The 17,887-nt window shown below is 49.9% G+C and overlaps 1 protein-coding gene across 1 annotated transcript in view; it reads left to right on the top strand.

The window, feature by feature from the left end:
• galnt9 (polypeptide N-acetylgalactosaminyltransferase 9) overlaps positions 1 to 5,977 on the top strand; it is a 172,542-nt gene extending 166,565 nt beyond the window's left edge. The window contains exons 10-11 of the mRNA XM_052032123.1: positions 2,648 to 2,815; positions 5,626 to 5,977. Coding sequence (XP_051888083.1) covers positions 2,648 to 2,815; positions 5,626 to 5,772 — 315 coding nt within the window. The 3' untranslated portion in view covers positions 5,773 to 5,977. The remainder of the gene's footprint in view (positions 1 to 2,647; positions 2,816 to 5,625) is intronic.
• The last annotated feature ends 11,910 nt before the right edge of the window (positions 5,978 to 17,887 follow it).

Below are 17,887 nucleotides of genomic sequence, written 5' to 3'. Positions count from 1 at the left end.
AGTTGGGCATTTTATTACTAATGTAATTGGTTCGGCACAACATTGTGGGCCGAATGGCCTGTTCCTGTGCTGTGCTGTGCTCTATAAAAGTAAAACTAGAGGATTAAAACTGGCAGTGTCTTGGTTGCGGAAATTAAAACAAAATTTTGAAACTCCCTGATGCAAGGTCTCGATCCAAAACGTCAACAAATCCTCTCCCACCACAGTTCCTCCAGCAGATTGTTTGTTGTTCCAGATTCCAGCATCTGCAATCTCTTGCATCTCTGTTTTGAAAATCCCTCGATCTCCCCATCGAATTGTTTGTTGCACACAGCAGGAGGATGTAAAGCTGAATTTTAAGCCAGTGACCAGAGTTCGGACCCACTGACTCTCTGCGCCAGCCCCAGTAGCTGAAATGGATCCAGTTTTAATTAACTGGTGACCAACTTCAGGCTTCATTTATCCAGAGCAACGTTACCTATAAATTTTAGGTGGAAGCACCTCGTGTCTAATAAGTCTAAAGAGCCATTGACCTTTAAAAGATTTCCATCATTTGGTGATTTATCAGGGTGCTAATTAAATCCAAAAGAAGATCCATCTTAAGTAATTAACATTCTGTATCAGTTACAATGATTTACATTTTTAACAGCAGAAGTCACACCTTTACTGTAGCAAAAACATCCCAGTACTTCACAGAAGTTGTGTCTAGCAGAATGAGATGCTGTGCCACGTTAGGAGATGTTCAGATAGATTACCTAAAATTTAGTCTCAGCAGTTTGTCTTAACAAGCAGCTGGTGGAGCCGCTGCCTCTCAGCTCAGTGACCCAGGTTCAATCCTGACCTCGGGCTCTGTCTGTGTGGAGTTTGCACATTCTCCCCGTGACCAGTTGGGTTTCCCCCAGGAGCTCCAGTTTCCTCCCACATCCTAAGATGTGTGGGTCGGTGGGTTAATTAGCCACTAGTGTTAAGGTGAATGGTAGAATCTGGAGAACTTGGTAGGAATGTGGGGAGAACAAAATGGGTTAGGGTAGGGTTAGTGTCACATTGGGTGCTAATCAGTGGGCTGAAGGGCCTGTTTCCATGCTGTAGCTCTCTATGACTGAAGCATCCAAAAGGAGAGAGATGGAGATAGTTCAGTCAGAGATTTGCAGAGCTCAGTAAGTGTGGGAGTGGGGAGCTAGTTATGGGTCAGAAATTCATCCCTTCTACACTGACCTGCTGACTCAGTGTTTCTGTTTTTGTCTCAGATTTTCAGCATCTACAGTTTGTTGATTTACTGTTGTACTTGGAATTGGCTCTCCCGGGGGGTAGAACTGAAATAGTGATGCCTTTTCAAATTTTTATTGCTACGTTCCAAAGTGCTTTTCTCTTTGGAGAGAAGAAGGATGAGAGGTGACTCAATAGAGGTGTACAAGATGATAAGAGGCATAAATCAAGTGGACAGTTAGAGACTTTTTCCCAGGGCATCAATGGCCAACACAAGGGGTCAAAATTTTAAGGTGATTGGAGGAAGATATAAGGGGGATGTCGGGGGTAAGTTTTTTACACAGAGAGTGGCGGGTGCGTGGAACCCACTGCCGGCAGAGGTTGTGGGGTCAGATACATTAGGGACGTTTAAGAGGCTCTTAGATAGACACATGAATGATAGAGAAATGGAGGGCTATGTGGGAGGGAAGGGTTAGATAGATCTTAGAGCAGGATAAAATGTCGGCACAACATCATGGGCCGAAGGGCTGCAGTGTTCTATGAACACTCTAAACCCACAGCTGGTGAAATAGACTCTGTTAAAGGAAATGTTTCATCTCCCATCAACTTCTGTCGCACAGCAAAGCCAGTCTGTATGAATAAAACACACGCAACACAGACTAGAAAACTTAAGGTGACTCTAACTGCACCCATTAACCCATTTGGTCTCTCCCTTTCAGAGGTACTCCCTTTCATCTACCCCAGCTTCTCTCCTGCTGTCAACTAACTTGTTTCTCTCTTTTTCCAGTTCTGATGACCCCAACCTGAAACGTTAACTCTGCTTCTCTCCCCACAGAGGCCGCCTGACCCACTGAGTGTTTCCAGCATTTTCTGTTTTTATCTCAGATTTTCAGCATCTACAGTTTGTGGATTTTCTGTTGTGCTTGAAATTGGCTCTCCCAAGGGGAGTGGAACTGAAATAGTGATGCCTTTTCAAATTCTTATTGCTACGCTCCAAAATGCTCGATGGCCAATGAAATGCTTTTGGAGTCACTGATGTAATGTGGGAAACGCAGCAGCCAATATGCACACAGCAAGCTCCCGCACATATCGGGGCTGGAAACACCAGCAACCAGTGTCGACTGAGGTTTAAGTATTGGCTGTTGAGCAGCTGTTATTTACCAAAATGCTGCTAGAGGATACTTCACATCAAGCACAGCCTCTGGCTAAAGTTTGAACAGAGAGACAGCACCTTCAACAGTGTAGCAGTCCTTCAGTACGGCAGGTATAGGTCCCGTGCTCCAGAATCAGGAGCGGGTCTAACAACCATCCAACTCTGAAGCGGTGAGATCTGAAGCACAGTGCTGTGTGCTGACCTGCTCCCTGATAATTAAGTTGCCTTGACTCATATCAGTAACCTGCTAGTTAGCGTTGAAAGTTAATATCTGCGCGCAGTTTAACTGACGGGAGTGTTGTTTTTCAGCTGGTCCGCTACACCACTGAGGGGCTGCTGCAGCTGGGACCTCTGGGCTCAACACACTTCCTACCGGACACCAAGTGCCTGGTGGACGACCGGAAAGTCAAAACTCCGAGTCTCAGGAAATGTGAGGAGGTCCTCAGACCGAGTCAGAAGCTCTGGGACTTCACACAGGTACTGTGCCGAGCTTTCTACTCCTGGAATTATCACAGACTGTTCCCCCAGAATCACCACACACTCTATTCCCCGGGAACCACCACACACTCTGTTCCCCAGGAACCACCACATACTCTGTTCCCCAGGAACCACCACACACTGTTCCCCGGGAACCACCACACTCTGTTCTGCAGAAACCACCCAAATTTTATTCCCCCCAAGTAATGTCCTGGGTTCCCTAACCCCATCCACCCTCTGGTATCATCCCCAATTCCCTTCCCTCAGGAACTGTCCTGAACAAAACTCCCCCGGATAACACACCAGACTCATTTCTAGTGAAGCCAAAATCTGAGAGGGAGATGAAATAACAGCAGCCTCATACATTGAAATTAAAGGGGGACTTGCATTTCTATAGTGCCTTTCACAACCTCAGGACCCCCCACAGATATGTCTTGTGCAGGAAGTACCTCTGAAGTGTGGTCGCTGCTGAACTGTAAGGAAGATCACAAGGACAAGCCCTTGGTTTAGTGCCTCCTCTCTCAACTCTGACAGGGTGGCACTCCCTCAGTACCGCAGCTGGACTACTTCCCGGAACGACTGCTCGAGTGCCTTGGGTGGGATTCGAAACCACGACCTTGACTTAGATTGTCCGTTGGTCGGAGGTTGAGAACAGGAACAGTTGGGGCCACATGGGGAGTCCTGACTTGTGAGATCCTGCTTTATGTGGTGTCACTAGGATACATGCCTGCACACACACATACACTTGCTGATATTTGCACACACATGGACACACTATGCGCGTGCGTGCGCGCGCGCGCGCACACACACACACACACACACACACACGCATGCACGCACGCACGCACGCACATGGGTACACACTTGCAGGGTCATGTTGTGGCAGAACCAAGTAAAACCAGGTCAGGTGTGACAAGATCCACCAGAGGCCTGGACGAGCTCTTCCATCAGACTCAGTCCCACAGTCGTTCTCCACAACCCTGCAATTTTTCCCCTTTAACTATTTATTCAGCTCCTTTTTGAAAGCTGCTGCTGTATCCCCTTAGGTTATGTAAACAGGCAACTGCTCTGCCCAGGACCGCAAGAAACTGTTGTGGACATGGCCCAGCACATCATGGAAACCAGGCCTCCCCCTCCTTAGACTCTGTCTTTACCTCTCGCTGCCTTGGTGAAGCAGCCAGCATAATCAAAGACCCCACCCACCCGGGTCATTCCCTCTTCTCCCTGCTCCCAGCAGGCAGAAGATACAGGAGCCTGAGGGCACGTACCACCAGACTTAAGGACAGCTTCTACCCCACTGCGATAAGACTATTGAATGGTTCCCTAGTACGATCAGATGGACTCTTGACCTCACAATCTACCTTGTTACGACCTTGCACCTTATTGTCTGCCTGCACTGCACTTTCTCTGTAGCTGTGACACTTTACTCTGTATGTTTTGTTTTACCCTGTACTACCTCAATGCACTCTGTACTACCTCAGTGCACTGTGTAATGAACTGACCTGTATGATCGGTATGCAAGACAGGTTTTTCACTGGACCTCGGTACAGGTGACAATAATAAACCAATACCAATTCCAATACCAAACAGGGTCAGCAGATGTGTTATAACCTTTTCCTAATCTCTCCCCAACACTGACCGCTGATGACTGTTTACCACAGATACAGTGCTTCACTGCTCGTCTGTCTGAACCAACCCAGATTTTTTAACACCTGTTAAATCCCTCTGTAACCTTCTCTGCCCCAAGCGGATCCCACTAAACCTCCTCTGTATTCCTTAGCTTCTGTCTTGTAATTGGTAAGTTTTGTCATTGGGTGGGCCCACTTTCAGAGCATCTGCAAATGGCTGGGGCCTCACCTTATCCAGTCGTTAGCCAATAGAAATTCACCCACCCAGTGGCCATAATTTTAAATCCATCTGTTTTCAAAGAGTGAAACGAAAGGTAGAAGGTGGGAGGTGTTTGGGTTGAAGCCGCGTATCAGAAAGTTGGCAGGGTACAACTCTACATCGGAGTTAAAGATCCCCAGAATCCATTTTGCTTCACGTTTGCTGGATCAGTTTTTAGCAACAATTCCATTGATGTATTGCACAGTCTGCCAATCCCTTAAGTCATCACCCGCGGCTCAATGGGTGGCACTCTCCCGAGTCAGGAGGTTCGAGTCCCGCTGCAGGCATTTGAGCACAAGACCAGGGCCGGGTCACCTGGTGCAGTCGTGAGGGAGCACCATTTAACTGGAGGTTAAACCCAGCACTCATCTCTTCTAAGGTGAACACAGAGGTCCCATTGCTTTATTTGAGATTTTCCGTGTTTGCGGTGGGGAATATGGTCACTGCTAACATTGATGATCCGGTCAGTATCTGTGGGAGCCACGATTCCTGTATTATAGCCATTGTGGGGAGGTTAAGATGCTATATAAATGTAGATCTTTCTGTCTGCAGATATCAACGTAGGTTGCAAAGATAAAGTGTAAATCTCCGCTTTCAACACACAAATTTCACAAGAAGACAGGAACTGTCGCCTGTTCCCCACAGCCCTCAATCCCCTGATGAACTCTCGATCTCCCAATCTACCTCACTGTGGCCCTTGCACTTTACTTGTCTACCCGCACTGCACTTTCTCTGTAACCGGATGATGTTCTTATCTATGGAATGATCTGTCTGGGTGGCACACAGGCAAAAGCTTTTCACTGCAGCTCGGTACATGTGACAATAATAAACCAATAAATACCGCCAGCCTCCACAACCTCTCCTTCGGGACGGTCGGACAGTTCGAGGTCCGATTGCTGACACTTGTTTCCTTTCCCTTGCAGAACGGGCCGATTATCAACAGGGACACAGGCCGTTGTCTGGAAGTGGAAATGGTCAAGGATGCCAACTTTGACCTGAGACTGTCCTTGCAGAAGTGTTCCGGGCAGAAGTGGGTCATAAGGAACTGGATCAAACAGAGCAAGCTCTGAGTGCTGAGGACTGGCCTTGCTGCTGCACAGCCCACCTTTGTAAATCTGCAGGTGACCACCTGCCCGAGGGAGATTGCGGGCCTCAGAGTGTGGGATCACTGCCCGTCTCAGTGAAGGAACACTGGTCGGCTCTCGCAGTGAAACGCTAATGAGGACTGCACGCAGTTCGATGAACAATAATGATGTGCCTTTTACACATGTAAAGTTACTGACTGGTGAAACCAGTCCCCTGGTAGCATGATTGATCTATTGTATCGGAACAGAAAACTGTAAGTAATAATCAGAAAAAAAAGTAATATATTCTAGTATTCAGCAGTACGACTTTGGAAGGGGTGAAGGAACAGGGAGATCCAAAGGTTTGTATAGTGTAGCCGTACGCAGCGCGTGGCAGAAAAGAAAAGCAGAGACACGGAGGCTGGACTGGAGCACACTTTACTGACACAAACAAAGCACGCACGCTCGCTAAAGTAACCGAGAGCCTCTCCAGTGGACGTGACGTGCGGTCCCCCGCCGGAAGGCCCCGCCCTGCGATTAGTTCGCGTCGCACTCCCGTGCATGTGCCCGCGGCCACCGATGGCAGTTCGAGTCCTGCGGGTCTGGGCACTACACCCACCACCCCACAGAATCGCCCATTGGGGGCGTGGGATCCCCAGTCTGTGTGTCCACCTTGGGTGGCCTGCCCCACTGGTGCAGGTGAGGGCATCTTCACGGGCTGTCCGATGTCCAAATGTGCCGGTTTGAGGTGGTCCACTGTGAAGGTCTCCTCGCGGCCCCCCCCACCTCCACAACATACGTAGGTCCATTGTGCCGGACCACCTTGAAGGGTCCCTCGTACGGCCTCTGCAGAGGGGACTTGCATGCCCCTGCGAAATGAAAACATACTCACAGTCCCTGAGATCCCTAGGAACAAAGGACAGTGTAGTGCCATGTCTGGAGGTTGGAACCGGTGCCAGGCTCCTCACCTTGTCCCACAGCTTCGTCAGCACTTCCGCCGGCGTCCCTGCTGGACCTTGGGCCTCCGGCACAAACTTGCCCGGGACTGTCGGGGGGTGCCGTAAACCAACTCCGCTGAGGAGGTGCCCAGGTTCTCCTTGGAGGCCGTGCCGATGCCCAGTAGAACCCAGGGAAGCTCATCTGCCCAGTTGGGCCTTCTGAGGCGCGCCATCAGGGCTGACTTGATGTGCCTGTGGAAACGCTCGACCAAACCATTGGCCTGTGGGTGGTACGCTGTGATGTGGTGTAACCGGGTGCCCAGGAGCTGCGCCAGTGCTGTCCACAACCCTGACGTGAACTGTGCCCCACTGTCGGAGGGTGACGTCCCGGAAGTCCCGAACCTGGCGATCCAGCTTGTGATGAGCGTCCTGGCGCAGGACTCAGTGGACGTGTCCGCTAGCGGCACGGCCTCCGGCAACCTGTTGACCATGGTGAAGATATACCTGGCGCCCTGGGAAACGGGCAGGGGGGCCGACACGTCCACGTGGATGTGCTGAAACCTGCCGAGCGTTGGTTGGAACTGTTGGAGGGGAGCTTCACGTGCCGTTGGACTTTGGCGGTTTGGCAGTGTACGCAGGTCCTGGCCCAGTGTATGACCTGCTTGGCGCAGACAGTGCCAGACGAATTTGTCTGAGACCGATTTGATGGATGCCCGGATGGACGGGTGGGCCAGGCCGTGTAGCGTGTCGAACACCTGCGCCTCCCTGCTGTTGGTTACCCACGGGCCGAGGTCCTGCCAGTCGACGTGTCTCACAGGAGCCAAACCGCTGTAGGGCCAACGGGGACGTCCCTCCAGCCGGAGTCCCGAAACGGCGGTGCAATAGGCCGGGATCTCGGTGTCCGCTTGTTGTGCCTGCGCCAGCGCCGTGTAGTCGATCCTGGGGCTGAGGTGGTCACTGAGTGGATGTGGGGACGAGACAGCGTGTCGGTGACCACGTTGTTCTTCCCCGCGATGTGGCGGATGTCGGTGGTGAACTCCAAGATAAACAAGAGGTGCTTCTACTGCCGAGCCGACCATGGGTCCGATACCTTTGCGAGGGCGAAGGTGAGGGGTTTGTGGTCCATATACGCAGTGAAATCCCTTCCTTCGAGGAAATACCGGAAGTGCCGGATAGGCTAGGTAGAGCACTAGCAACTCCCTGTCGAAAGCGCTGTACTTCACCTCCGGTGGTCGCAGGTGTCCGGCTGAAAAAGGCAAGCGGTCACCACTGGCCCTTGACGAGCTGCTCCAGGACTCCGCCGACCGCCGTGTCGGAAGCGTCGACTGTGAGCACCGTGGGTACATCGACTCTCGGGTGTACTAGGAGGGCTGCCTTCGCCAATGCCTCTTTGGTCTGCTCAAAGGCTTCCGTGGACTCCGTGTCCCATTCCACCTCCTTGGCCTTGCCGGTCATCAGATCTAACAAGGGTCTCATGATGTGCGCCGCTGCCAGCACGAACCAATGGTAGAAATTCACCATCCCCATGAACTCTTGCAGGCCTTGACCGTGCTGGGTTTGGGAAACTGGTGGATGGCCTGGACCTTGTCCGGCAGAGGGGCAGCTCCATGCTGGTTGACCCTGTAGCCCAAGAAGTCAATTTCCAGCAGCCCGAACTGGTACTTTCGCCGGGTTGACTGCCAGTCCGTGGTCGCTCAGGCACTGGCAGAGCTGGCGCAAATGTGCCACGTGCTCCTTGCGTTGATTTTGCTGACCACCAGTATGTCATCTAGGTAGATGAAGACGAAATCCAGGCCTTGCCCAACCGAGTCCATTAGCCTCTGGAAAGTCTGAGCAGCGTTCGAGGCCGAAGGGCATCCTTAGGAATTCAAACAGCCCGAAAGGGGTGATGAGGTCTGTCTTGGTCACATCATTGGGGTGCACGGGGATCTGATGATAACCTCAGGACCAGGTCGATTTTTGAAAAGATGGTCGCCCCGTGGAGGTTGGCCATGAAATCCTGGATGTGAGGCACCGGGTATCTATTGGCGGTTGTGCATCGTTGAGTCTGCTGTAGCCCCCGCAGGGCCTCCAAACCTCCTGCGGACTTGAGCGCCATGTGCAGCATTGATACCCAAGGACTGTCCGAGCAGTGGATGATCCCCATCTCCTCCATTTTCTGGAACTCCTTCTTGGCGAGGCGAAGCTTGTCGGGGTGGAAGCCTACGGGCCCGGGCGTGCAGCAGTGGTCCCTGTGTGGGGAATGTGGTGCTGTACGCCGTGCTTGGGCCGGTAGCATAGAACTGTGGGGTGATGATGGAGGGGAAATCCGCCAGCACCCGGCGAACTCATCACCCAAGAGCGTCACGGAGTCCAGGTGAAGGGCTGGGAACTGGGCTTCCCCGAGCTGGAAGGTTTGGAAAGTCTCAGTGTGAACCAAACGCCGGCCTTTCAGGTCGACCAGAAGACGGTTGGGCCCATAGGAAATTTGCCCCTAGTAATGGCCGCGACACCACTGCTACCGTGAAGGTCCAGATAAAACAGCTGGGGCCAAAACGCAGCGGGAATGGTATGCGAGCCGTATGTCCGGATGGTGGTGCCATTCACGGCGGTGAGGTCGGGGCCTGGGGCCACGGTACGGGTGTCCATGTTTGAGGGGGGAAGGACGCTGATCTTGGCCCCGGTGTCCACCAGGAAACATCGCCCGGAAGTGTCGGTCCCAGAGCAACAGGAGGGCTATCGCGATGATCAGCCGTCGAAGCCACTAGCGACGGCCGGCCCTGGCGCTTCCGGGAAGGCACACGGGGGACGGAAGCGGCGTGCATTTGACCCCCACCTCTGATGTAAAAAACACCACTGGTCTTGTCCCCCGTGGGTCTTGGCGGTTTCGGTTGTGGGGTCTTGGCCTTAGGCTGCGCGGGTCATGGTTAGGCAGGTGGAAGCCGCTCCCCGCTGCTTACTCTGCCACAAAATGCCAGCCCTGGCCACAAGGCTGCGCGGGTCACTGAAATCTTCACCCGCCGAGGAGGCGGCGAATGTCCTCTGGCAGTTGCTCGAGGAACAGCTGCTCGAAAAGGAGGCAGGGCTTATGGCCATCCATGAGCGCCAGCATGTCGTCCATCAGCTCAGAAGGCTTGCGGTCGCCCAGGCCATCCATGCGCAGGAGCTGTGCGGCTCGTTCGCGGTGGGAGAGTCCGAAAGTGCGGAAGAGGAGTGCCTTGATTTTAATGTACCTGTCCTCAGTAGGTGGATGGTGCAGGAAGTCAATGATCCGCACTGCCATGTCCTGGTCGAGCTCGCTGATCACATAGTAGTACCCGTGGTGTCGGCTGTAATGCCTCTGATGCTGAACTGGGCCTCAGCCTGCTCAAACCAAACATGGGGCTGAGTGCCCAGAAAGTTGGGAGCTTGAGCGAGACTTGCGTTGTGCGAGTGGTTGGGATTCGTGTCGCGGGTTCCAGATGCCATCTGGAAGCGTCGGGGTCACCAAATGTAGCCAAAGGCAGCGCGTGGCAGGAAAGAAAAACGCAGAAACGCAGAGGCTGGACTGGAGCACACTTTACTGACTCAAACAAAGCGCGCACACTCGCTAAAGTAACCAAGGGCCTCTCCGGCGGATGTGACATGCGGTCCCTGCTGGAAGGCCCACCCCGTGGTTAGTCTGCGTCACGCTCCCACGCATGCGCCCGCGACCGCTGATGGCGGTTCGAGTCCTGCGGGTCCGGGCCGCTACAATAGACACATCTTTGAAGATAGTAAAGCAAGTTAAATAATTATTTAGAATCCTGGGGTTTATAGATTGAGCGCAAAGGCAAGGGAGTTACAAGAAATCCTTGCAAAATGCTGGTTAAATCTCTGCTAAAGGATTGTCTTCAATCCTACACACCGTACTCTCGGAAGACACACAGAGGATAGAACCTAGAAAAGCACAACCCAGGAACAGGCCCTTCGGCCCACAATGTCTGTGCCGAACACGATGTCAAATTAAACTAAATCCCTTCTGCCTGCACATGATCCGAATCCCTCCATTCCCTGCACATTTATGTGTCTAACAACCTCTTAAATGCCACTATTGTATCTGCTCCATCACCTCCCCTGGCAGCCCGTTCCAGGCACCCACCACTCTCTGTGTAAAAAAAACTAACCCCGTACATCTCCTTTAAACTTTACCCCTCTCACCTTAAATTCACATCGTCTAGTACTTGACATTTCTACCCTGGGAGAAAGGTTCTGACTGCCTACCCTATCTATGTGTTAACCAGGCTTCAATTTGAGGGGTTGAGGTATGAGGAGATAAGTTCAGTAGGGCAAGAGCAGGCAGAAACAATGGGCCTGCCAGGGCAGTGCCATTGGTGAATCTTGGGTAGGAGATAGAAATGGGCAGTGCGTGGTTGGGGAGCTATCAGGTTGGAGGCTGCGAAGGGGAGATCTCCTGACATGGTGAGATCTGTAATGGTACGGGAGACAGTGGCCCCATGATGGTTGGCAGGGTCCTGGTCCAAGGGTAGGCAAGAGGAAGTGTCTGAGAGCTGCCTCCTGACCTCTGCAAGGTAGAGGTCAGTGCGCCAGACCACAGCGGTGCCACCCTTGTCTGCGGGCTTGATGGTGAGGTTGGGATAAGGCCATCACCTTGAGGGGTTTCTGTTGTTTGCTTCCAGGACACACTGTGGGCTGAGGTCCATGCTCTGCCCTTTCTCTGGTAACAAGCTTGCACATGATTTTCCTCTTGAATTCAGCAGCCTCTTGAGATCAATGTCTCTTGATCTCTCCTACCAAACCATTCCTCTTCCGTCGCCAAGGCTACGGATCAAGTGGTGGTAAATGGGATTAGAAAAGATGGGTACTTGATGGTCAGCACAGACCTGGTGGGCCGAAGGGCCTGTTTCCGTGCTGTATGACTTCATGATAACGACCTTGCTCGGATCACGTCTTGTTAGAGACCCAGCCTCTCCAATCTTTCCTGACAGATACAGCCACTCAGTTCTGGTATTGTTGCTGTGGTGTGGAGTCTCTCATCAGCTCCATCAGAATAGGAACAGCAGCTTTCCTGCCCCAAAGGAGGCATTGACGCACCAGGTGAACTTTCAGGGTCATAGATATCACCATTGTCAATGCTAGTTAATCATTTGATTAAATGAATTTAAAGTCCCCCTCTCTCCCCAAAGGGGCCTTCAGTGGGATTTGAACTCATCCATTCATTACGTGTCTGGTCTCCCGCTCCAGTATGAAGTTACCCACCATGCTACCAATTGTAGTCCACATGAAAATCAAAGCAGGATTTAAAGAAAAGGGCTTTGACCAGATTAATTGGAAGATAGAAACGGTGAGTAGGCAGCAAGAGGGAGTATTCAAAACAGAAAATAGCATTGCAGTCAGTTAATACTTCATTGCTTCAGTTCCACAGATAAGATGGAGATTGGATCACATTTTTAAATCAAAGAAATAGTTTGAATCTCCAGTCTTAACAGTATTCATTTTTCCCCTGAATGTTATTAAATTATTAACAATTGCAAAGGAACAAATTTAATTTCATCAGGTTCTGCTCCGAGCTCTAGATATTCTATCAGTGAGCAGAGCACATGAAATGGTATCAGTAAAAGGGCCTTTGACGATTAATATTCAATTTGTTTTCCTACATAATTTAGATAAAGTGTCATGAAAAGTGAGCTGGGTCTGAATAATGAACTATAATGACTAAAAAATAACGTTCTTTTAATTTTCTTTCACAACCATTTCACAGCAAAGTGTTTGTGAAAATGTTTGCAATCCCGAAGTGACATTTGGCTGGGTTGGTTAGAACTTCAACTGGCTTCTGAATAGCAAGGTCTCCTCACTTTGACTTGTCAAGAGACTTGGGGAATAATTAAAACTTAATGTTGGATTCAGCAATTATTCTGAAAATTATTCTGCAATTCTATTGAGCATTTTGGTGCATGGGTTCGTAAACTTCACAGTTAGCTGTCTAGAGACATTTAGGCAAAATGGTATTTCTAGTACCTCTGCTCTCTAATTTAACTAAAGATGTAATTGCTGAGAGTGGCTGATACAGTATTGTTTCACAAAAAGCATTTAATCTGATGTGGAAATTAAGAGTCTCTTGGAGAACCGCACCAGTCTCCACCTGATGGGAAATGGTAGGGGGAGCCAGGGCACATAGTCATAGAGTTATACAGCATGGAAACAGGCCCTTCAGCCCAACTGGTCCATGCCGGCCAAGGTGCCCCATCCAAGCTAATCTCATTGGCCAGCATTTGGCCCATAACCTTCTAAAGCTTTCCTATCCATGTACCTGTCCAACTGTCTTTTAGAAGTTGTTATTGTACCTGCCTCAACCACTTCCTCTGGCAGTTCGTTCCACATAGATACCGCCCTTTGTGTAAAAAAGTTGCCCCTCAAGTTCCTCTTAAACCTTTCCCCTCTCACCTTAAACCTATGCCCTCTAGTTCTTGATTCCCCAACCCTGGGAAAAAGACTGAGTGCATTCACCCAATCTATGCCCCTCATGATTTTATACACCTCTATAAAATCTCCTCTCCTACACTCCAAGGAATAAAATCCTAGCCTGTCCAACCTCTCCATAGGAAAGAAAAATATAGCACAATACAGGCCCTTCGGCCCACCATGTTGTGCCGACCTTCAAACCACACCTAAGACTATCTAACCCCTTCCTCCCACATATCCCTCTGTCTTAAATTCCTCCGTATGCTTATCTAACAATCTCTTGAACTTACCCAACATACCTGCCTCCACCACCACCCCAGGTAGCGCATTCCATGCACCAACCACGCTCTGGATGAAAAACCTCCCTCTGACATCTCCCTTGAACTTCCCACCCATTACCTTAAAGTCATGCCCTCTTGTATTGAGCATTGGTGCCCTGGGAAAGAGGTGCTGGCTGTCCGCTCTATCTATTCCTCTTAATATTTTGTACACCTCTATCATGTCTCCTCTCATCATCCTTCTCTCCAATGAGTATAGCCCCAGCTCCCTTAGTCTCTCCTCATAATCCATACTCTGTAATCCAGGCAGCATCCTGGTAAATCTCTTCTGCAGTCTTTCCAGTTTAATAACATCTTTCCTGTAGCAGGGCGACCAAAACTGAACACAATACTCCAAGTGCGGCCTCACCAGCGTCCTGTACAACCGCACCATGACCTCCCAACTTTTATACTCAATGCAACACACAGGAAATACTGGAGGAACTCAGCAGGTCAGGCAGCACTGATGGAGGGAAATGAACAGTCGACATTTCGGGTCAAGACCCTTCATCAGGACTCCTGCCTGACCTGCTGAATTCCTCCAGCATTTTCTGTGTGTTGCTCCAGATTCTGGCATCTGCAGAACCTCTTGTGTCTCCTTTTCTATTCAATGCCCTGCCTGGTGAAGGCCAGTGTGCCAAAAGCCTTCTTCACCACCCAGTCTACCTGCGACTCCACTTTCAGGGAATGTGTGACACCCTTACACCGTGCGCTGCTGCCCTGGTGAAAGTAGGCCAAGGCCTCTTAACTTCAAGGAGATAGGAAAGAGATGGTTTGGAGATAGAAAGGGAAAGAGAGAAGGAATTAGAGTGGCTGAAAACTCTGAAAAGCGCATGAAGTAAATATTCTTCATCCCCTTTGCATAACAAAAATCTCTCACTTCCGAAATTTCCAATCGACTTCTCGGCTTTTGAGGGAAAGCGTTTCAGATTCCACTCTCCCTGATGTCACTCGTGAACGGTCTGGCTTAAATTTTAATGTTCTGCCCCCTCACAAGCCCCTCCCAAAGGAAATACTCTCTCTATATCTCCCCATTCAAAAACGTCCGCCTTCCTCGCTCAAATGGATTGCTGTTCTCTGCTCGAGGAAATAACGATCTCGTCCACACAGCCTCCCTTCATAAAATTAATCCTTTCTGCATTGATCTTATAGTTTTCTTCAGCACCAATGTTGGGGAAGAGGACCAGTAGAGCTGATGGGAGCAGTTTGCTCGATGTGCTCGACATGGATGTTAGCAAGACTTTTGTGAGATAAGATAAGATCTTTATTAGTCACATGTACATCGAAACGCACAGTGAAATACATCTTTTGCATAGTGATTTTGGGGGGCAGCCCGCAAGTGTCGCCACGCTTCCGGCGCCAACATAGCATGCCCATAACTTCCTAACCTGTACGTCTTTGGAATGTGGGAGGAAACCAGAGCACCCGGAGGAAACCCACGCAGACACGGGGAGAACGTACAAACTCCTTACAGACAGTGGCCGGATTTGAACCTGGGTCGCTGGCGCTGTAAAGCATTGTGCTAACCACTATGCTACTGTGCCGTCCACAAGGTTTCACAAGGTACCAGCTGGCAGGATTAAAAGCCAGTGGGATCCGATAAACTGGATCCAAGGAAGCAAAGGGTAATGCTCGAACAGAAGGCTGTTACCAGTGGTTCGTGGTGATCTCTCTCTCTCTCTCTCTCTCTGTCTCCGCTCCCCAAGCTTTCATGCATCTTGATCGCTCTTTGGTTTGAAACAACAGGAGACTTTAATACAAAATAGATCCAAGACAAAACTAATCCTTTTCCTTTATTGTTACAAGAGTCCCCCACAGAGCCTTTGCTTGCAACCACTGTGTTCTCATCCAGCAAGAGTTATGTGCATCAAAAGGAAACATGACCACCTTCAATGGACGTGACTTTTTGGATTAATCTGGATGTACAGCGATTACTTTGCAGGGTCAGTGCAGGTTTCACCGGAGATTGGCAATTGGATGCAGCCAGCATACGTACAACAAGTTCATCGATCTGTTCCAAACAGCCCAGCTACTCCACTTCAGAAATAGCCACTGGAAGAAATGTTCTCCCCACAGTTGTCTAAAGCTGTGAAATTTATCACTCTTGCCATCAGCACTTTTGTGTGTGCACAAGGAGTAAATAAATAATTGCTTCTGCCTTGTATTCAATTCTTACAGACAAATTAATTATACTTTGTGAACTTACTGTTGGTTTTCTGTTTGTCCAGAAGATTTACAGGGATACTGCCAGGACTCGAGGGCCTGAGTTGCAGGGAGAGGTTGGGCAGGCTGGGATGTTATTCCTTGGAGCTCAGGAGACTGAGGGGTGACCATATAGAGGTGTATAAAATCATGAGGGGTATAGATAGAGGGAATGCACACAGTCTTTTTCCCAGGGAAAGGAAACTAAAAACTAGAGGGCACAGGTTTAGGGTGAGAGGGGAAAAATGTAAAAGGGACCTGAGGGGCAACTTTTTGACGCAGAGGGTGGTGCGTATATGGAACGAGCTGCCAGAGGAAGTGGTCGAGGAAGGTAAGTGAACAATATTTAAAAGACATTTGGAAAAGATGGGTTTAGAGGGATATGGGCCAAACGCAGGCAAATGGGACTAGCTTGGTGGGCACCATGGTTGGCATGGACGAGTTGGGCCGAAAGGCCTGTTTCCGTGCTGTATGACTCTATGATTCTATGACTGCGACAATAAGTGATATCTGATACGTTCTCTGGGAGACTCCATTCTGAAAGCAGGAGTAATGCATCCAAACAGGAACACGTTATTGATGTTAAAATTTGAATTGGGAAGCGCTAGAAATGCTCACAAGGTCAGGCAGCATCTGCGGAGGGAGAAACTAGCCAAGGTTTCAGGCTGATGACCTTTCATCAATGGAGATTGTACCATTAGACTGTCGATAGTGACCTCTCTCCCGTGGAAACACTTCATACAGCTGCAGAGACTGTGGTGAGACCTGATAGAAGTTTATACGCGGCATAGTTAAGTCGATGGTCTGAGTCTCTTTCCCAGGGTTGGGATATCAGAAACAAGAGGGCAAAGGTTTAAGATGAGAGGTAGGAGGTTTAAAGGGGACTTGAGGGGAAAGTTTTTTTTTACACAGAAAGCTGTTGATTCTTTGAACACAATACCAGAGGAGGCAGGGGAGTCAGATACAATTATCATGTGTAAGAGACATTTAGATAGACACAAGGCATAGAAGGGAGGGACTGGTTTAAATTGGTGTCATATCAGCACAGATATGGTGGACCGAAGGGCCTGTTCCTATGCTGTGCTGTTCTAGGTTCTATGTGGTCCTAATGCAGGCAAGTGGGATCAGAATAGGTGGACAAAAAGGTTGGAATGGATATAGTAGGCTGAAGGGCCTGTTTCTGTACCTGTACAACTCAGTAAACCTGCCCCAACCTGGAGAATCGTTCAATGGGAAGAAGGTTTTTTTCTGCACTTTTGCTGTTCCTCCATTAATGAGCAAAAGCAGAATGCTGCAGGTGCTGGAAATCTGAAATAAAAATGGAAGATGCTGGAAATAGTCGGCAGGTCCCTGGTCAGACCCCACTTGGAGTCCTGTGCTCAGTTCTGGTCGCCTCACTACAGGAAAGATGTGGAAGCCATAGAGACGGTGCAGAGGAGGTTTACAAGGATGCTGCCTGGGATGCGGAGCATGCCTTATGAAAGCAGGTTGAGGGAACTCGGCCTTTTCTCCTTGGAGAGACGGAGGATGAGGGGGGACCTGATAGAGGTGTATAAGATGATGAGAGGTATTGATTGGGTAGATAGTCAGAGGCTTTTCCCCAGGGCTGAAAGGGTGGCCACAAGAGGACGTAGGTTTAAGGTGCTGGGGAGTAGGTACAGAGAAGATGTCAGGGGTAAGTTTTTTACTCAGAGAGTGGTGAGTGTGGGGAACGGGCTGCCGGCAACGGTGGTGGAGGCGGATATGATAGGGTCTTTCAAGAGACTGTTAGATAGGTACATGGAGCTGAGTAAAATAGAGGGCTATGGGTAAGCCTAGTAATTTCTAGGCTAGGGACATGTTCGGCACAGCTCTGTGGGCCGAAGGGCCTGAATTGTGCTGTAGTTTTTCTATGTTTCTGTGTAGGTCAGGCAGCATCTGTGCAAAGGGAAACAGGTTATAGCTTCAGGTCAATGGACTACCACCAGACTGGAACAAGTTACAAGATGACGAGAGAGAGAGATGAGGGGAGGAGGGAACATTAACTTTCAGGACATAAGACCATAAAATATAGAAGCAGAATTAGGCCATTCGGCCCATCGAGGCTGCTCCGCCATTCAATTGGCTGATTTTCTTCAAAACCCATCCTTCTGCCTTCTGCCCTTAACCCCCTCACCAATCAAGGACCTGTCAATCTCTGCCTGAACTACACCCAATGACCTGGCCTCCACAACCCTCTGTGGCAACAAATTCTACAGATTCACC

This window comes from Pristis pectinata, chromosome 17 (assembly GCF_009764475.1).
Source record: "Pristis pectinata isolate sPriPec2 chromosome 17, sPriPec2.1.pri, whole genome shotgun sequence".
NCBI lineage: Eukaryota > Metazoa > Chordata > Chondrichthyes > Rhinopristiformes > Pristidae > Pristis > Pristis pectinata.
The sequence above is the reverse complement of the archived record's forward strand: the minus strand, read 5'-3'. Positions and strand labels throughout refer to the sequence as shown.